The sequence below is a fragment of the Catharus ustulatus genome, chromosome 2 (assembly GCF_009819885.2).
Source record: "Catharus ustulatus isolate bCatUst1 chromosome 2, bCatUst1.pri.v2, whole genome shotgun sequence".
Lineage (NCBI taxonomy): Eukaryota > Metazoa > Chordata > Aves > Passeriformes > Turdidae > Catharus > Catharus ustulatus.
In genome coordinates, this window is record NC_046222.1 from 55,447,071 (window position 1) to 55,468,377 (window position 21,307).

General features: G+C 42.8%; 1 protein-coding gene across 1 annotated transcript; it reads left to right on the top strand.

The window, feature by feature from the left end:
* Nucleotides 1–10,327: 10,327 nt before the first annotated feature.
* LOC116992256 (regulatory factor X associated protein) lies at nucleotides 10,328–19,918 on the top strand. The gene is made up of 4 exons (XM_033051714.1): nucleotides 10,328–10,372; nucleotides 11,559–12,230; nucleotides 14,750–14,857; nucleotides 16,779–19,918. Exons 1-4 carry the CDS (start codon nucleotides 10,328–10,330, stop codon nucleotides 16,887–16,889), a joined length of 936 nt encoding a protein of 311 aa, XP_032907605.1. The 3' UTR covers nucleotides 16,890–19,918.
* The last annotated feature ends 1,389 nt before the right edge of the window (nucleotides 19,919–21,307 follow it).

Genomic DNA, 21,307 nt, shown 5'->3' on the forward strand with positions numbered 1-21,307 from the left:
GGGGCTCTCAGGCAAAGATATGGGAATAAGGAATAACAGTTCTTTTCTAGGGAAATCAAAATAGAAATACAGTGCTACAAAGAAACAAACTCCAAACCCTGACAAAGTCAGAGTACAACCTGACACCCCGTCAGGTAGGGTGTTGGTGGCAGTCCCATTAAATGGTGGCTGCATCCTCCTGCAGTGACAGATGTGATTCAGTTGAAGCAGTGGTCCTGCAGAAGGTGCAGTTTCCCTCCGGAGGTCCAGCGGTGATGTGGAGAAATCCAGTTTTCCTCTGGAGTCCAGTGGAGAAAGGGGCTCCCTTAGTGTCCCAAATCCTCTGTTTTTATCTTGGTAAGAAATGTTGGGCTCTTCCCCCTGGTTGGAGCAATTTCCAATGGAATGAAGTAATTTTATCAGTCCCGCAGTGGGACTCAATGGGCCATTAGCAGAAAATGACTCGCTGGAGGAAGGATGGGTTGTGAAAAGATAAAGAACAATGCCCCGCCTGGTTTCAATGGATGGCCCATTAACAGAATGTCTCCCACGGAGATAAGGATCACTGCCCCCACTCTCAACAGATGGTGATAGAACAGATACCTTTTATCACACTCTGTATTGTAACCCAAGACAGTTTCCGACACCCAGACATGCGGCTTATAATCAGGTGCGGCTCATATACGGACAAAGAACAAAAGGTTGCCGACACCCAGAAGTGCAGCTTATAATCAAGTGCGGCTTATAATCATGAAATTACTGTATTTTCTATTTTTTTTTTCCTAAACTATTTTGCTCACATTTTTCTCCTGTTTTAAAGTTAACTATTATACACGTGATATGCATCCTTATGTGTAGCATATGTTTTTATAATTACTGTTCAGGTTGATTCTTTTTCCACAGTGACTGCAATTAGTCTTGATTATGGCTCCCTAATTTTCTACTCTGTGATAAATTCTTCTTTATCATAATCTGGCACTTAGTATCCCTCATGTAAGTAAATTACTATCTCTAATTTTTAGAAGGTGTAATAATGGTAGTCTAAACCCTCCCTTGGTATTCTATGCTTCTAATATAATAGGATGATGTATTTGTTATAAACTTGTTGTGTTGATTTGCCTGAATAGGACATGCCTGAAAGACTATTACTTGAAGTACAACCACTTTATTACGTGGGAGTAAAGAAGCAGATAATATCAACAAGGTTAAACATGGGTTAAAGAGCAATTCTTGTGGATTACATTAATACACAAAATCATGCTGGCTGTCTTGCTTACCAGCAAGCTACCAAGAAATTAAGGACATTTATACACAAGCTCAAGTCTGATGCTTGACTTGACGGTGGAAATATGCCAAACTCAGTTGCAATTGGTCATGTAATTGCAAACATCTGACAGACTCTTGTAACAAGAGATCCAGGTCATGGGGAAACTAGGAGGACTAAACACACTGAAATAAGTTACTAGCTTTTGGGGATCCCGCTGCAGTCAGGAGTGGTGACATATTTTTGTTGTTTCTTTTTTTTCCCCACAAGAAATATGGATCTTCCAGACATTGCCTGAGCAAGTAACAGCATTGTGATTTCCTTGAGAGTAAGGCTAGAGTTGTAGAAGAAACTGTCAGCAATTAAAGGGCTTGTAGGTCCAAATTAAACTTTGAGTAGTATTTGTGCAACTCTGTGGAAATTGGAAAGGTTGACTTTGTCCTTACTGATTTCAGTGTAGCTGTTAAGGCTTTAAATCAGAGCTGGATTTTTCAATTCCTCACACTAGACAGTGAACAAGTATATGTAGAAATATACTCACTTTGTTCCTACTGTTTTGAAAACAATCAAATCAACAATGCCTATTTAAAAGAGAAAAAAGGGTAGACTGCAACATCTAGATAGTCTGCATCTAAAAATCTTTTGTAATACAGGCAGTTTCAGGGGAGCACAATGATTTAAACTTCCAACTGGTGTTTGTTATATAAAACGCAGCATTGGCACTTTTCATCACCACTAATCAAGTCCAAAACTTGCATCTGTAGATATAGATCTACACTCCTTACACTGCAGAAGGTCAATTAGTTTTATCCTCAGAGTACTGGTCCAAAATTACTGGTCCTCCTTATTTCAGTATTGAAAAAAGAGAAAACTCTTGATCAAGTGAGAGTGCCAAAGAGAAGTAAAGAGGAATGAATTTACAGTTTTCAGACTCTGACATGTTTCTAAACATGAATTATAATTCTTTATTGATAAAAGGCAGTTGAGTAAGAATTACCTGGTCCTTACTTGACTTTTAAAAATTACTTGGAATAAGACTGTCTTCACTAAAGCTGTTGTGTGAAGAATAATTTATAACAAGAAAATAATACCATGGGAACCATTTTCTTTATTACAAAGAATTGTTCAACAGTTGCAATACAAGGATAGTACAAGAGTTGTAATATAAAGAGGAACATTTAGAAGCAGTGAGAATTTTTAATGTAAAATATTCTGTTGAAAAGAAGATGTCATAATTATCCTTACGCCAATATATGGAGAACTAAACAAAATATTTTGATAGTTTGAGACTATTCAAATTGCATTTTATGCTTTCAATAATTTAAATGCTCAGCTCTATATAGGATGCACAAGTCTAGGAAATTGAGAACAGAGGACAGAAATGTCTAGGTTGCACATTTTTCTCTTCCAAACACTATCCAACAGACTGTGTGGCACAGACCACTATGAGACTGTGTTTACAAAACACAAAAAAGGATGTTGAATGCTAACAATCCAATAAGCCTACAAGTTGCCACCTATTTAGAAGAGAAAACCAACTTCACAACTATACATACCAAGTCCTCATGGAGGATTCTCCTTACTTCTCTCAATATTTAATATGCCAAGAACCCTCAGCATTTTTTCCATGTTTCCCATACAGTTACCCATTAATCTCTCTGTTTTCTAAGGTAGACTTGCAGACTCAACATTTTCTCCTCCAGGACATTACTTGTGGCCCTTGGGAAGTGAGGAATACTACTTTTCTGCGAGTTACTCTCTACCATTCATGTTAATCACCTATTGTCAGCTCATAAAAAACATGGCACAGAACTCCACCAGTGCAGCCCCAACACTTTGATTTTCCTGTACTGAAGAGAATTACAGAAAATCTGCAGCCATTGGGGTGGCACAGTTCAAAGGGAAAAACTGTGCCCTGCTTCTTTAAGGAGATTGTCTCCTCTGGGTGCTATAACACAGTAACTCCTTTAGAAAGCTCCATGAACATCTGTCTCTTCTTGGAAAAATTCTGTATCTGAAGGTGACCGTCCCCAATGTACAAAGGGACATACAGTAATTTCACGAATACAAGCCGCACCAATTTGACTAAGATTTTGCTCCTAAACCGGAAATGCGGCCAATATTCAGGAGCGGTTAATATGTGAATAATTTTCTGACATTTACAACCTCACAAGTGCCAGCCAGAGTGTCGAGCTGAGCTGCTGCAAAGTCGGCATTTTGCGATTGTTACAAATTGCTACTCTGTTGCACCGCGGGTGGAGCCTGGCTCCCTGCAGGTAGCACGGGGGGTGGGGAGAGAGGCGGGAGAGCTCCCTCCTTCCCTCCTCTACCACAGCCTGGGGGAGAGACGGGGAGGCCCCGCGCCACCATTGCCGCGGCTCAGGGAGGTGGCGGGGGGCTCCGTCCCTGCCTGCCACCACAGGGCAGCGCCGGGCCGTGGTGACCAAGCCCAGTGGCAGCGGCGGCTGGCCCCCAGTGGCCCCGCCGAGTGGCAGCACCGGGCTGGGCTACCTGGCCCCGTCAGCAGCCCCTAGCGGGCCGAGCCTGCACAGCCTTAGCTCAGCCAGTAAACCCCGCCCTGCTGCTGTTCTGTTACTATTTGGCAACTTTGTTGCATGCGGGTCCTCGCTGCAAACGACAGCGCGGCTTATATTCAGGTGCGGCTTATTTATGGACAAAAACCGAAATATTTGCCAACACCCAGAGATGCGGTTTATACTCAGTGCAGCTTGTATTCGTGAATTTACTGTAATCTTTATTATCATTCCTGTACCAGAATATCTAACCAGTAGCATTTCTCACCATAACTATTAAGTCTGCAGTGACCAAAATAACTTGTATTTTTCTGCATGCCAATAGCTACTTCTAAAAGAATAACCAAGATCTGGACAAGGTCCGAGTGTCTCCTGAGTAATACAAGCCATTGACCCCAACTGGGAAAAGTTCAGTCTGTGGATTACAACATTAATCCTTCTGGCAGGAATGCATAAAAAAATTATGCAGAAACAGATGTGCCTCAGCCAAATGGTGACACTAGGGACTTCCAGGTTCACAAAAATATATGGAAGAGCTCTTTTGCCTAGAAATTTTGATGCTTAAGTACAAGTGTGTGGCACCTCCAGAAATACGTACATCAGGTATATGTAGCCACAATTCCAGAATGCTAAAAGAACAGTAGATCAACAAAAATGCTTGAGGTGATGTTGCATGACAGGACCAAGGAATTCAATGTTTGAGACAAATGTTTCACGTGAAGTAGTAGTCCCAGAGCATCTGGTAACTAACCAAGGAACTGTCCCTAGATGTCTGAAAAAGGATAAATGCAATTGTAATTAGAAGATATAAGCTAATGACTAAGCCATGTGCTAATGGCCCATTAACGAATCCCTTTTGAACTCCCTGAAAGCTGATTTCAGGCTCCTGTACTTGGAACCAGCTTGATGTAGTTGGAAGTCTGGGTCCTGACTCCTGCAAAATTAAACTGTTTAAACATCCAGCTTTAATAGAATGGCTTTGAAAACAGCTGGGTCCCCAAGGACGTTCCAACAAGCTCTTGATCATGGATAATTCAGGGCCAGCATTCAGGTCCAAATTACACATGTTGTTGTTTGCCAAGAGGAAAGGCAAAATAGCTGTATGCACACAGTACAAAGACAGTACACTTGTCTAGAAAATGTAATTCCTGTACCTAAATAAAGTCTTGTAATGTCAGTCTGAAAAAAGAGAAAATAAATAGCTTCTTAGGTACAGATAAATGATTTACTGAAGATCAAGCCATGCTTCAGTCCTGTGCAGTGATAACTCCTTCTCCTCTATCCTGCAAAAATGCATTCCTTTCAGTCTCTGATAGTCTGAATATGATCAAAATAAAGTTCCTACACATGAACTTCCTTTGTACCTGTATTTACCAAGCATTTCCAAGAGAACGGGAATAAATTATTGAGCAGAATATAACAAAAGATTTGACCTGCCATGAACTGGACTCCTTTCTCCCTGACTTTCTGTAAAGGAAAAGAAGAAGGCTAGGAAAGCATATAAATGAGGAGTCAATAAATCTTGTTTACTGACAGTTCTTACTATGCAATTTCATAAACCAGGGCATCTTGACTTTCCTGTGTCAGGAACACTCTGTGCCTCTACCCTTCCCTTTGTGGGTACTCTCTACATCACTTCAGTACAAAGAAGACAAAGTGATTGGGACTCTCTTGCTCTTTAAAGAATGGTGGCTTAAACCAAACAAATTAAATAACACCTCCCCCACACACACACTTGATACTGAAAAACAAAACAGAAAAGCCTCCATGACTGGGTAAAAGACAAAGTTGCTATTTCACAGCTTCAGCAAAATGCTAGAAAACTGTGCAAAAATAGCTCTAGTTCAAGAAATTCCTGTTAATAGGTGAGGGGTACCCTTTCAACTAAGGGGATTCTCAAGTGTGAAATACTAGAAAAACTAGACACCTTTGATAACACATATATGAGAAATGTATGGTATTAAGCCAAAAATAGAAAATATTTTTGTTGTTCAGAAAACTATGCCAGAAATAAGTCTTCCAACTTTTGCTTGAAATGCCATACAAAACATATTCACTGCTTGATTAAAGTGTGCAAAAAGATTACACAGAACACAACCCGTGAGTAAGTTGGTGAGTGACCCCAAGGTGTGACTCCCTTAGATCATGAAACAGAGTCCCTGTTGAGAAGCTCAACAGGACCTGGCAGTGTTTGCTCACAGCCCAGAAAGTCAATCATATTCTGGGTTGCACCAAAAGGGAGTCAGCCATCAGGTCAAGGGAGGGAATTCTGCCCCTCTACTCCACTCTTGTGGTATGCCACCTAAAGTGCTGCATCCATCTCTGTGGTTCCCAAAACAAAGGTGGTGAGGCACTGGCACAGGCTGCCCAGAGAACTTGTGGATGCCCCATCCCTGGAAATGTTCAAGGCCAAGATTGGATGGGGTTTTAAGCAACTTGGTCTAGAGGAAGGTGTCTCTGTCCATGGCAGGAAAGTTACAACTAGATGATCTGTCAGGTCCCTTCCAACACAAACTGTTCTGTTATTCTATCAAGCCAGCATGAAGGCCAGAACACATGATCAATGTTATCAGTTGTTATAAGATAGGAAGGAAAAGATACTGACATTCAGACTCAGGTATGAGTTGCTTTTATTTGGCAGCCACAGCTGTTGGCAATGGCCAGAGCTAATCCAACATACTTCCCTGCCAGAAGAGGATTGTTTCCCTTACCTAGAGCTTTGCTTCCATCTAGTTTTAACTTTCTTAATCAGCAAAGCTCTCCCTACTTCTACTGAAAGAGAATGTTTCATAGTCTAAAACTGAGCTCACTGCTTTTTGTTTCTAATTTTTGTAAATTTATCCCATTTTTGATATTTACTGCTTCATTAAGCATAGTGGCTATACCTACTTTTTCTACCGTAAGCAATTTTCTGCTATTCATGGTTTCTTGGCTATAAGGAGAGAAATATTATTTTAAAGTAGGCCTGAATTCAATGATTTAGATTGACAGGGAATCAACTTGTGAAACACTAATAATTAGAATTAGCAATGCTGACTTCTGCCAAAGTGCTCACTGTTCCATACCACGAAGGCATATATAACAACTCAGACTAGGAGACAGCTCAGGACATGTCTAAGGATATTGGCTCTGCATGGGGGGACAGCATCCAGAATGACATTGATCCCACCCAGAGGCTAAAAGCAATAAATATGATCCATTCACTGTGAATGGAAATCACCTAGACTAACAAAATAGGCTGCAGTTAAGTCTTACTTCAGAAATTTAAAAGAACATCAAAGAAGCCCTGTTTTGTAATTTAATAGTGTTCCAGTAACTAAAGCTGTGAAGAGAACAGGGGCTAATAACTGCCCAGTGTGAGGTTCGAGGTATGGTCTAACACCTGTCCTGCACACTTTCATTCATGTCTATTTTTGATTGGTTTTACTAATGTTAATTAGTGAATGTTAATTTTATTAAAAAGCTGATTTATTTATGTCTAACTACACTTAAATATATGGAAGGGGAGATTTTCTTTCAGCATACCTATTTAATTTATCTGTTGTCATGGGACAAAGGTAACTATGTAAAATGAGAGGGGCCTGGGGAAAGAAACCTATTTCTAATGGCCATTTTTGTCACACATATATTAAAACCTGAATACATATCATAATGCAAACTAAACTTCTGTTTAGTTAGTTTTTTTATTTCTATGATTGCAAAAATAAATTTGTCATAATTCATAAAGCTTAATGACTTTCTGATTACACTCATTTTGTATACTAGAACAGTGCAAAGAGAGATGTTTATCAGATTTTATTAAATTGGCATCAAATTTCTGTACACTTACCTGAAAAGCAACTTTAACAGACTGATTACAGTAGCTTAAACTCCTTTTCCCTGTTGTTTGTGGTAAGACTTCAGCCCTCATTGGCACCTGGGCATATCAGTGAGCACACTGATCACTCTGCACCTCACCTTCCTTTGAGGGCAGATTTGTTTTCAGACTGCTGAGCTTTTTAATCCTTCCATGACTGTATGAATGTGCAATTTGGCTTGAACATCAAGAGCAAGCAGGAAGAATAAATGGGGAGTTGGCTAAGCAGTACAAGGTAAAACAAAGCAGAAAAATCTCTCCTGACTATATATTTGCATTTGGATTCCCGCATCAAATGGTGTGCTTCTAAAGAGATGTATTTTAAAAACTATTAGTTCTCAACTTCCTCCAGCAATCTTCATTCATTCCTGTTTATCTTTCAAGCACCACTCATTTCTGTTTTAAAAACCCGAATGCTCGCCTTGACTCAATTTTATGACAAATAATCAAAAGCAATAAGGTTACAAGATATTTTGCATTTAGATTATGTTTGTAGTGATATCACAACATTGTATGTATCAGAGTCCCATGTCTCACAGAAGTTCTTAGTATGACCTGTGCTCTTACAGCACATGATAAAGGCAAATGTATTTCTGTGTAAAAGATAGATAGATAGACAGATAGATAGATAGATAGATAGATAGATAGACACACAGATACTAACTGAACAAAATTCATATACTCCCTTTTAGAAAAGTTTAACAACTTGAAAATATTACTTCAGCTATAATCATTAGTACTGTTTTGGTTTGTAAGCAGGACAAATCAGCTTCTTCAACAATTACTACATTTCTGAATCTTAACCTGTATCTGTTTTTAAAACGTTTCTGAGATAATTAAGGACTAGCACAGAAATCTAGAACATTAAAATTAACTATTTCACCAACACAAATGAAAAGACAGCAGAAAATCAGAGAACCTATTTAAATATTTATTTGAAGATGTCAGCCTAAGAACAAATTAATTTACTACGTTTCAGTAAAGGAACTTATTAAATTTCAATAATTTTATTTGTCCTCTCCTTTTAACTGCACCTAGGAATACAAAATATGATGTGACTGCACCTGGTTGGATAGCAATGATGGACATACTAGTGATAAAATTTTCCAAGCATGACATTCCTCCTCCAACAGCCAGATTTACAGAAGTGCAGCCCAAGGAAGCAAATACAGTAATTTCACAACCATAAGACGCACTGGACTATAAGGCGCACCTCCGGGAGTCGGCAAATTTTGCAACTTTGCACATTATATAAGGCGCACCGGACTACAAGGTGCACTTTTTTTTTGCAACGAGGATCCACCGCTGGTTCCCCCTACACGGCTGACGGCCACGGCCCCGCCTGCCCCTGCCAGCCGCGGCCCCACCTGCCCCTATCGGCCGCGGCCCCACCTGCCCATGCTGGCCGTGGCCCCGCTTGCTCTGCCTGCCCCTATCAGCCGCAGCCAGCCAGCCCCACCTGCCCCTATCAGCTGCGGCCCCGCTGCCCCCAGTACTGCAGCCCTGCCGCCCCCAGCACCGTGGCCCCGCCTGCCCCTATCAGCTATGGTCCCGCCGGCCCTGGCACCGCAGCCCCGTGGGGCTGCCCTCGGCTCGGGGCCGCCCTCGGCTCAGGCCACCCGCGGCTTGGGGCCGCCCTCGGCTTGGGGCAGCGCGGGGCCACCTGCTTCCTCCCTCCCCACGTGGCTCCTGCTGGCCGGGGGCTGCCCAGTCCCGCCCCCTCTCGTGACTCGGCTCATGGCTTGCACTTCTGGGTTGGCAAATTTCGCAACTTTGTACATTATATAAGGCGCACTGGACTATAAGGCGCACTTGCGGATTCGGACCAAAATTTTTAGTCAAAAGGGTGCGCCTTATAGTCGTGAAATTACTGTGCTTTTATAAATTTCTTTTCTACCAGAGTGTATCTCTTTTCTGAGCAAACCAGGCAGAAAAGAATAAGGGAACACTAGTAAGGGAACACTGCTTTTTTAAAGAAGGACTTCCTTTGTTAGCTGTCACTAATTTACGACCTATATTTCTATGCTCTCAAGTAAGTAGATTACAAAGTTCTGGGGTAAAAAATAAAATCAAAGCATTAAAATATGCTTCCAGGCATAGTCTCCAATGAAGCCCCCATGTGTTACCAGAGTATCTAAGGTAGAATTCAACTTATTCTACAAGAGAGGGAGTTTTCAGTAGAGCATTTGGTTGGAAACCTCAACTCCATGAATAATTTTCTCATGTAGGCTTTAGCTGCTTCGGTCTGCTGGTCAGACTGGCCCATGCCAAATCCTGCTAGCTCAGTGGGGCTTCACAGAAGTGGATGAAAGGCCCAAACAACTCTTCTTCCTGGAATTTAAAGGTTATCAATTTCCTGTTTGTTTTAATTAGTTATCATGTGTATACATGCAGGGAATGTGGATGGAGAAAAATGTGATTTATTTTGATTCATTATTACTTTGGATTTTTATTTTTAATTAATGTCAGGAGAACTTAGAATTTTAGGAAGACACTCTTTCAAGATGCATTTAAAGCAAAAGATACAAACTAAAGGGACCTAAAATGTGAATAAAAGCCCCAAACATTTTATGATGACATCAAAATAGTTAAGAAGCAGGAGGAAAACAAGGCTATGTGTAATTTTTGTATGTTTCACTACTGACACAGGTCAAGGATGAGTCCTAAAGAAAGCTTCTAGTAAGTTGTCCCAGCATGGCTGTAACAGAGATGAAAGACACTGAAGCATATGTGGGAAAAGTAAGTCTTCACTGACAAAAATAGTCTGTAATTCTAGTTTAAACCCTGGAGCTGGAGGTCATCTCGCCCTTGACTGTTTGGTCAAAGGCAATGAGGACAGAGCTACTGCAATTTTTCTAGGACTATACCCATCATTAACCATTTTGACAAATGAGAGAGAAGCGTATTATGACAAGATCGAGGTGAAACAGAATAGCTACAACTGCAAACAGCATAATCATTTATCTTAGTGACAGAAAAAAGGAGCTGCTGCAATTGCCAGGTAATAAATGGAGTCAGCAGTATTCTTCAATATGGGATGAACTGCTGTGTGCAACGAGAAAGGTAAGAACCCACAGAAAGCAAGGAGGTAAGACAAATAAAGCGGGGGGCAACATCAGGTGATCAAGGAGATGGAAGTCAGTGGGACTTCTCTGCAGGAGGCTGAACAGGCTGACAGGGTGTAGAATCCCAGAAGATCACGGGATGTGTATGTCTCAGAAAACGATAGCTGGATAGCCATGGAGCCAAGCCAAGGATTGTTTGCACTAAGAGACAAGGATTGCCGGTGTTAACACCCTGAGAACGAACAAGATGCGGCTGCAGACGGGGGCCATGCGGAGGGAGGGCGGCACTTTTCCAGGACAAACAGCCTTGGGGCGGTACATGGACATGAGCACAACACAGTGTCACACAAACGCAGGAATGAGGGCAAGATGTGGGCAAGGAGATCGAGACCATCCAAGTCCCTCGAAGCCTCTGAGCTGTTTCCCAAAAGATGTGAAAGAACACATGCGCACGATAATTAATTTGCATAGAAAGCCAGAAACCTGTCATCCATGAAAGTGTACCGCCCTCCAAGCCTGGGCAGCACCTGTTTTCTCTTCTCTTTTCCCTCCTTTTTAAATTTTCTTTTTTCTTTTCCTCTCTCTGACCCCTCACCTGCTCTTTAATTCATCTTTTCCCTCTTTCCTTTCACCCTGCCCCTTTATCCAAAACGCACTGCCGTGCCTTACACAGTACGTCAGGGACTAACAAACCAATTCCCACGCCAAGCGCGCAATACACCAATCAAACTTTCTGATTGCTTGCAGACCCTCTGACTTCCATCGCTCCTTTCGACCGCGAGCATCCACCACACGGGGCCGAGCCCCACTGCCGGCTCTAACACGGCCACAAAGGCTCTACGCCAACTCTGCTGGCCCAGCCGCGACCCAAACTCCCTCACGGCGCCCCAGGGGCGGGGCCGCCATTACCGGGCCCCTCCCCCGAGCGCGGCCGGGGCGCGTGCGCGGCGGAGGCGCGTGCGCGGCGCGCTCAGGGACCGGCCGGGCCGGGCCGGGCCGGCACCGCCGCCCTGCAGGGCAGCCCAGCCGCCGCCCCCACCTCCTCCGCTTCTTCCTCCTCCTCGCCGCCGCAGCAGCAGCAGCTGACGCTGTTTGTCATGCAGCCGGTCGGCGAGGAGGAGGGGGCGGGGGGGGTGGTGCTGCAGCCGAGCGGCGACCCGCAACTGCCGCCGTCCGCTAGCGGCGGCGTGATGGTGTTCTACGAGCTGGGGACCTCCGGCGAGATCGAGGTGGTGGAGGAGGAGGCCGAGGCGGCGGGCGGCGAGAGCACGGCCAGCCTGGAGGAGCTGGAGGAGGAGGAGGCGGCGGCGCCGGGGGCTGCGGGCAGCGAAGCGGCGGCGGGCGGCGAGTGCAAGAGCTGCACGTACGAGGGCTGCAGCGAGACCACCACGCAGGTGGTGAAGCAGCGCAAGCCCTGGATGTGCAAGCGGCACCGCAACAAGATCTACAAGGACAAGTACAAGCGCAAGAAGAGCGACCAGGCCCTGGGGGGCGGCGGGGCGGCGGCCGCGGGGGGCGGCCAGCGGGCCGAGGTGAGGCGGGGGCGGCGGCGCCGCGGCCGGGACACCCTCGGGTGCGCTGGTCCTGCGGGTCGGGGCTTCCCTGGAAAGCCGGGGTCTGTCACACGGCCAGAGGAAAGGGAGGTGATCTAGGGCCGGCCTACAGCTCCCTCTTCCCCCTGTTAGCCAGAGCAAGCTCCGTTTGTTTTCAGCTCTGACGTAAATTGTAGAAGCTTACAGCAGTACCAGAAGATCCCAGGAAAAGATAAATCGCTAGGAGATGCTTCGCTTGCAGCGTGGCTTTTTTTTCCCATAGTAGGAAAGTATAGGTCTGAAAGAGATGTCAGACTTGTTTCTCAGCTGAGGTGTGAGGGTTTTAAAGCCCGAGGGCCGTTGGGTATCAGGTGTATAAAAATCAATGATGCCGGTTCCTCAAGACGCTTTTTGGTTATTACTCTTATATTAAATTACAGGTAAATGTTTCAAGCGCTGCTAGTTCATACTTAACTTGCATAAGCTTATGTGTGTTGTTTAGATGGGGAATTCCTATCAGTGGTAAAACTGATAGTAACATTCAACTTTTTAAATATTCTTTTTCCTACAGTTTGTGACTCAGCTAAGACCACACACTTCTCTGATGGTCACTTGTACAGAGTTAGTGTTTCAGATCTTGTATTTAGATGAGACAGAAAAAGTGAGATAGTTTTACACTTGAAGGTGCTGAGCAGTTTGTGCTCAAAGGGACAGGTGTAAAATAATGATTGCCAGAAGAAAAAAAAATCTTACCTGGCACTCCTGCTAAAAGCAACCCTTTTATGTCATCACAGCTGTGTCTGGAGTTGTGTGACTGGGAACTGATCTAACTGCAAACTGACCAACAAAATCTTTCCTGTTTCTGGTTCTTTTTCCATGTATGTATAATAGTAACCCTCCTGGTTGTCACACGAAAGAATTTTCTTTTGTATGTCTGTAAAAGCCATGAGGCAGGTGCTTTAAAAAAGGGAAGTATACATGATGCTGCTAGGGAATATTCTCTCATCTTTCAGTTCAAAGGACTTGCTGAGGTTTTCCTGATGTATTCTGTAACTATAAGTGGTACATGTTCCATATAGTATTTTGGATTTTTGTTGAACACTTGTGAACTCTGAGCCTCTGTTACATTCTGGTAGTTTCCTCAGTTGTGCTACCTGGTTTTTGAATACTCGCCCTGTTTTTGAATCTTGTTGGTGTCAACCTAATTTGCCAGGCAGTGTTTACATTAGAACAATTCCTCTTGTGTTTGTGATACTTGGAAGGCTTGTCTCTAAATATTTTCCTTCTCACATTGAAAAGGCATAGCATGCTTGTTTCCAAGGAAAAAGTTACGCACTTTTATCATCCTTGCTGTTTTGTGAACCTTTTCTAATTCTGGTAGCTACTTTTCAGTGAGGTAAGAGAAACTGCACATGTTATTCAAGAGGAAAATGAATTCTAAATTTATAATACCAGTATGACTTTCCTTCTTCTCACTTCCTTCCCTGTTAGTTCATCCTGCTCAATTCATTGTGTGTCTACACAAATACTTGTGCTAGTTCAGAAAAGGGGACAGTATGGGAGAAGGGTAAAAATACTTAATTTCCTGTAGTGATGGGTTAAAACTTTTTAATCTGTAGAATGAAACAGTGATTATTGCATGTTGGAAGAGGGTGGGTTTTCTTTTCCCAGTTGTTGTGACTGCATGTTGCTTTGAGTGTAAGGAAATTAGGGCATGAAGTTGCAGGAAAGCAGGGTATTTAGTGCTGAAATTACTCTTTTTTTTTTTTTTAAGTAGTGTTTATTAAGGCCATTTACAGTAGAAGTTCCTAGTAGAAGTTTCATTTTTCTCTTTTGTGGACAGGATAGAAGTGAAAGATACTGGGACAGTTTTTTGTTGTTCCTGCTTTTGAACACTTTGAGGTAAATGGAACTGTCAGTAATACACAAAGTATGTGAATGTAATACACATAGGATTCAACATTGGTTGAAATTTTCCAAACCTTTTGTATTTTTCTTAGAGCAGATTGTAGAACCATGTAGTTTTAATATGTCTGTCGATTGTACAGGGAACAGAATAAACTTGATGGGGAAAAAAAAAGCCTGTGGCTTTGGCGAGTTCATCATAGTGTTCTCAAGTGTGTTTTGTTTTGGTACTACAAGGATTGTTGTCATTCCTGCTCAGTCACAAATGGTAAATATCATTCATTTTCACAAGCTGGAGACTGACCTGTTGTGAATTACTTCATTTTTAAGAAATGCAATCAATCAAATTGAAGCCATTAACTAGCCCTAGTAACCTGTTTAGTTTTGCCGTGTGGAAGACTAACTCACCTGCATTGCTTCATTCTTGCTGGTGAAACAGTGAAAGGAGGTGGAAAGAAGAGGCCAGGTCTTGAATGGATAGATTTCTGTTCCTGTGCTGTTACTTTCCACTGTAGATTAAGGAGTTCTTTACTCTTGGGATTTTCTGTGTATCGCTGTATCAGAGTTTATAGTCTGACCTCCCTTATTTTTTTTTTGTTTTCTGTCATGTGCAGGATAGTGCTGAAGGTTCAGCATCTGTTTCAAAGCAGAGAACAGGATCCATTGGAGATCGTCCAGCAAGACCTACTCTTTTAGAACAAGTATTGAATAAAAAGAGACTGGTAAGTCTTGTTTTGAACTCAAACATTGAACAGTGTTTACCTGTCACCATTGTGAATAAAGAAAATCAGTCTAATAAGCATGCACTGCATGTGCATATTTTCAAATTTGAAACATGCTTCAGAGATATGAGCTTTCAGCCTCTCTGTGTAGAATAATGGGATGACTGAATTTAGTGATCTGAAGTTTTGGTAGTAACAGATGTAGTGGTTTCTTTAGGGTAAATAGTGCCTGCAGTAACTGAGATGGTTTCAACTTGTTAACCCAAAGCCTTAGGTAGAACAATAATGTAAGCTTTACTACGGTGTGGTTTAGAGGTTGCAGATGTATCATATCAAACTTCAAGTTGTGTATATGTGTGTTGATAAAGCAAATTTTAAGCAGTGTGATTTATAATATTTGCAGACTGCATGAATGGCTTGTCTCGTAAGTTTTTTAAACGCTGGTATATCCTTTAACAAGTCAAGCCCAATGCAGGGGAATCATTCAGTACCTACAGTTTGTTCAGCCTTCTTCATTACTACTTCCTTTGTTACGTGTTTTTGCTGTCCATATTCTTCAAAAGCTGTTGGGACTGTTTGTCTTCTCTCTGTCACCTGTGCAACACAATTCAACAGTCCTCATTGTATAGTGCTGTAGTGCTCATTCAGAAATTTGGAAGGCCTTAAAAGAAACATCACGTCAGTCTTAAGTATACAACTACCTAGATGTATTTCTTGATAATTCTTTCTCAATTATAGCACTTTTTAGTAATTGTGTCTAAAACTCAAAGGAGTATTCATGAGAAAAACAAATAATGAACGTGTGAAATAGTTTTCATATTATCTCTTGTTCTTCATGCCCCACTTACTGGCTTGCTGTCCCCTTTCTTGGGTGTTTGTATTAATGTGGCTTTCAATTAAATTTGAAAGGTATCTTATGAATGAAACATTATTTTTTTTATAGAATACAGCAACCAGAAGGTCTTTCAGTAGATGTTCAGAGCTTTTTTATTAATTATGTCAAGGCTCTTTAAGAACTCAGGATTCCTTTCAGCATTTCTGAAATTCAGATTTTCCTTGATCTGGTTCTTGCTTCTCTCTTTCTCCTCTGACTTGCAGTTGCAATACCTCTTTATTAATGATCACTTCAGTGATATAACCAATGAGTAAGCATCTAGGGAATTCATTCTGCTGAAAAATAACCCTTTTCCTGTGTTAATTTTTGGAAGGATCACTTCCCAATCTGATTTGCCATCTGACCTTACAGTCAATTGTGCTGCCACTGTGCAGGCATGAGAGTGAACAACCAGAGTTGGATTACAGATTGCAACTATTCAGGCCAGGAGCCAGGTGCAAATACTTTTAGATACTTTGGCCTTTTGATGCAGAGGAGATTTTTAACTCACTCCCTGTAGTTGGACTGCTGTTTCGAAGTGTTGGGAAATTCTGGATAGTCAGTGAAAAATCACAGAGTATCTTGAGTTGAAAGGGACCCACAAGGATCATTGAGTCCAGCTCCCTGCTCCTCACAGGACTGCCTAAAACTAAAATACATGCTCTGGGCATAGTCCTGATGCTTGAACTCTGACTGGCACATGAACTTTGCTGAAGGATTACAATATTTATTCATTTATTAAACTATTTTTGAGCTATCTTCAGTGGGAAATGTAAAAATTAGCTCAGTTGAAGAACAGCTATAGAACCGAAGCACAATTGTGATGTTTTGGTTCTAGAATGTCAATAGATTACTCCTTACAGGGTTTTTGTGATATTAAGCCACAATAGTGGCTAATGTGCCAATGCATGTAATAAAATAAAATACTACTAATACTACTATACTACGTGATAAAATATTACTATGGTAATAGTAATGGTAATATTACTATTACTATTTAACATATGTGAGTTTTGTAAAGTAAAGTTCACTTTCTCTCTCTTTCAGTCACTACTCAGAAGCCCAGAAGTAGTGCAGTTTTTACAGAAACAGCAGCAACTGTTATGTCAACAAGCTTTGGAACAACGGCAGCAACACTTTCAAGGAGCACCTGGGTAATGAGAAAAGATCAATGATCTGCAGATGAGTCTGGTGCTGAAGGAGGGACAGGATCTGTATTTTGTATAAATACAAAGAATCTCAATGTTTAAACAAAAATGGAAGTTGCTGTTGTTGCGTTTTTGTTACTTGTTTGCACTTTTGAGGTTTTGAGCTGCTTGGGTATCTGCAAACTTGTGAACAAATCACAGAATGGCCTGGGTTGTGTTATGGAAGCTTCCCAGTCTGACCATTCATGAGACTCTCTGACAGTCACTCTCCCAGTGACAGAGATGTTTAAATTCTAGGACCAAAGCTCCTTCACTGCAGGTAGCTCCAGTGATCTGGCAGGTGCCCCTCTTGACTCCCTGCACACCGAGCTCGCAGTCAGACCAGGTTCCGTTACTGGTTTGACCCCAGTCTCAGACACCTTGTTCCATAAAGCAATTTATTAACAGTGTGATAACACAGAAACAGCCTGGGCTGGTGCATCCGAGGAGAGATCTCAGACAAAGGAACTCCTGGGTTTTTATACTATCACAGACTAAGGCAAGCCTCATTCTTCTTCCTGAGTCTTCCCTTCTGAGTCTTCCATTTCTACCATGTTCCTGCATCCATTCACCCAGCTAGCCACTCATCTTCATGCCTTTTGTTATGCAAAGAGCTACCTGCACCAGATGTATTCCTCAGCAGTTGGAAGGGACCTTGAAAGATGATCAAGTTCCAACTCCCATGCTGTGAACAGGGATACCTTTCATAAGACCAGGTTGCTCAGAGCTCTGTCCACCCTGGCCTTGAACGCTTCCCAGAGAGGGAGTATATATACCCAGCTTTTCTGAGCAACCTGTTCCAGTGCCTAACTACCCTCACAGGAAAAAAATTCTTCCTAATATCTACTTTAAACCTACTCTCTTTCAGTGTGAATCCATCCCCCTTATCCTTCCCTACATGCCCTTATCTTTCCTGTAGGCTCCCTTCAGGTAATGGAAGGCTGCAATTAGGTCACCATGAAACCATCTCTTTTCCAGGCTGAACAATCCCAATTCTTTCAGCCTTTCCTCATAGGACAGGTGTTCCATCTCTCTAATCAACTTGTCTCTGGATCTCTGGATTTGCTGTAACAGGTGGATGTCCTTCCTATGTTGTGGGTTTCAGAGCTGTATGCAGTCCACCAGATGGGTTTTCACCAGAGCAGAGGGGCTGTGATGGGTTGTTTTTGGCTGGGCATACAGATTTATAAATTTTCATTACCTGCTATCCCCCTGTCGTTTCTCAGATAGGTATTATTTTCCCATCTCAAGAGCATCCTTCACCTCTCCAGATGTCCAAAATCAGGCCATGACTTGGGTTAGATTCCATCAGGATGGGTGCTCAGGATAGGAGAAGCAGCGCTCTTAATTGTTGGGCACCAACATTGGCCCTGTGCCTCCCACTCCTTATTCCTCACAAAATTCACGCTTCTTCAGTTAATGTCATTTTTGCTGTGGTCACCCCATCCTTCTGTATTACCCACCAAGTACACCCAGGTATTGGAGCAAAGACAATCCCCTAAACGGGTTTACCTTCTATAGGGAGAGATATCCACCCTCATTTTCCTAGCCACTTCCCATGTATAGTACCTAACCTTCCCCAATGTGTAGGAGTTTTATGTGGGCAGGACCAGGGAGGTTCACAGATCCCCTAGTGTTAACGAGCCAAGTGGCTTCTGTTAAATTTACATCCCATTCCTTCCATGCCCCATTACCTAATACAGTCTTCAGCAGTCTGTTATACCCCACAATCCTTCCAGAGACTTATGGGGGATAAGGGATGTGATGTCCACCCAATGCCACGTTTTCTTGCTCAAGAGTTTATTAGGTTGTTTTGAAAATAAATCCCACTGTCTGATTTGATTCTCTCTGGGGCACCATGTTACCACAAAATGTGTCTCTCAAGACCTGAGATGGTGTCTTGAGCAGTGGGAATAGTTTACAGGGTATGTTGCCAACCAGTTGTTGCCTCTGCCATGGTGAGTATGTAGCTCTTGCCTTGGTGTGTTCATGGCAGTGGTCCAGTTTGCCAGGCCTTACCATACAGGAAACCCAGCTGCTACCCTCTATTCCACGGAAAGTTTACTTCAGTGGCTTGGTTGATTGCAGCACTTGCTTCTCATTCATGAATGATCTGTGCAATGGCCTCCATGGTCAGCTCCACCCCTCGATGGGCCCATCTGTCTGTTGCAGCTGATGTTTCATGGCCCTATCAGTTTACAGATAGCTCACCCTTCCACTCCCAGTCTGAGTGTAGCTAAGTTAATTCAGTTTTGGCAGCCTTATCTGCCTGTTAATGGTTTTGATGTTCTTCAGTGGCATGGCCTTTGGGCATGTGAACATCTATCTGATGTACCTTTCCAGTCATGTTTTTGACCTCTACACTGATGTCCTCCTCTAGTGTAGGTGCAGTCCAGCCCAGATGGGTTTAACCCTGCACTATCAATTGGTCTTCTTCCATTTTTGCAGCCACTTCCACACAACATGAACCACCATCCAGGAGTCAGAATAGATACAGGTCACTTCTCTCGTTCAGCAGTCTCTAAGGCTAGTTTGGATGGCTTTTGCCTCTGCAAACTGCCTTGACTCTCCTTCTCCTTCAGCAGCCTCAATGACTTGTCCATCTCTGATGGTTTCCTGCCACACAGCAGGATGCATCACTAAACAGGGCATAGCCTCTTTCATCTTCTGGTAACTCATTATGTGGTGGTGCTTCTTGTGCACAAGTCTCTTTCTCTGGCAGTGCTCTAAAATCTTTGCCTTCTGGCCAGTCCATGATTTTTTCTGGAATTCCCAACAGAGCTCATGTAATCAATGCTACCCTCTTACTCCATGTAGCACTGGCTGTGTGATGTCTTAAGGGGATGTTTCCTTTGAGATCTGGAGAAGTCTTTTCCAATTATTTCTAAACCTTCATTTTAATACTTAATTTGTTAATAAAAATTTGGTTTTGGTAGCAGTGTTTAGCTGTACACCCTTTTCCTACCAAAGTTATAATAAATTAACGTTTTTCTATATAAACATTTACAGTTAAACAAGTCAGTCTTTGATGACAATCATTGATGGAAGTAAATTACAGTAATTTCACGCTTATAAGCCACACCATTTTGACTAAAATTTTGGTCCAAACCCGGAAGTGCGGCTGGTAGTCCGGAGCGGCTAATATATTAACAAAAATATGAGATCTGCCCTTTCCTTGTACCGCACCGGTCCTGTCCTGAGCAAAAATGGTTTGAAATCAATGGTTCCCCGTTGTTCTGATGATGAACCAATCAGAGAACAGCTTCTTGCCTGCCTGTGGATGATGGCGTTACTGAGGGGCGGGGAGTGTTATCGGGGTGAGTTACCTCGGCATGGTTGCGGAGAGGAGACTAGCATACGACGCTGAGTTTTAATTGAAAGCAATTGACTATGCAAAAGAACATGGGAATAGACCTGCAACTAGAGAATTCAGCATTAATGAATGCATGGTACGCAGATGGAGACAGCAGGAAGACGAACTTTGTCTTACAAGAAAGACAAAGAAGAGTTTCTGTGGCCGTAAAGCAAGGTGGCCAGGGCTGGAAGACAGACTGGATTTCTGAGCAAAGGGCAGCTGACCAAAGCTTATCAACTGTCGTCATTCAGATACAAGCCAAAGCAATTGCAAATCAATTGCATATAGAAGAATTTAAAGCAGGACCGTCTTGGTGCTTCCGTTTCATGAAACGACGGCAGCCTCTATCCGTACACGGACCACAGTGTGTCAGCAGTTGCTGGCGGACTACAAGGAAAAGTTAACCACCTTCCAGAGTTACTGCAAAAGCAACATCTCTGAAAAAAATATACAGCCGCATTGTATAATCAACATGGACGAAGTCTCCCTGACATTCAATATGCCACTGACGCGAACCGCGGAGCAAACCGGAACATCGACAGTGCCAATAAAAAACACAGGGAATGAAAAGACCTCATTTACAGTCGTCCTCAGTGTTTCATCAGATGGGCAGAAATTACGCCCAATGGTGATTTTTAAAAGAAAAACCTTCCCTAAAGACAAATTTCCAAAGGCTGGATGGATGAATGGGTAATGCGGACTTGGCTAACGGAAGTTTATGCTCACAGACCGGGTGGATTCTTTCATCCGCTGCTGGGACTACCGATTTTCGATTGCATGTGTGCGCACAAAACCAAAAGCATGAAAGCCATGGTGAAAAAGATGAACTCAGAGCTTGCTGTCATACTGGGTGGTTTGACCAAAGAAGTGCAACCACTGGACATAAGCATTATTAATTCCTTCAAGGCTAAACTGCGACTTCTGTGGGAAAACTGGATGGTGGTAGGAGACCATTCCTACACCAAGACCGGGAGGCTGCACCGAGCAAGTTACGCTAAAGTCTGCCAGTGGATACTGGATGCCTGGGGTAAAGT

What these genes read in the sequence shown, in the direction of transcription:
- LOC116992256 (XM_033051714.1), top strand. Translation starts at nt 10,328, where the DNA reads ATGGCTGTAACAGAGATGAAAGACACTGAAGCATATGTGGGAAAA. An exon ending in CTGAAGCATATGTGGGAAAA is followed by an intron (nt 10,373 to 11,558) that starts GTAAGTCTTCAC and finishes CTGCTGGCCCAG; the next exon opens with CCGCGACCCAAACTCCCTCA. An exon ending in TATTGAATAAAAAGAGACTG is followed by an intron (nt 14,858 to 16,778) that starts GTAAGTCTTGTT and finishes TCTCTCTTTCAG; the next exon opens with TCACTACTCAGAAGCCCAGA.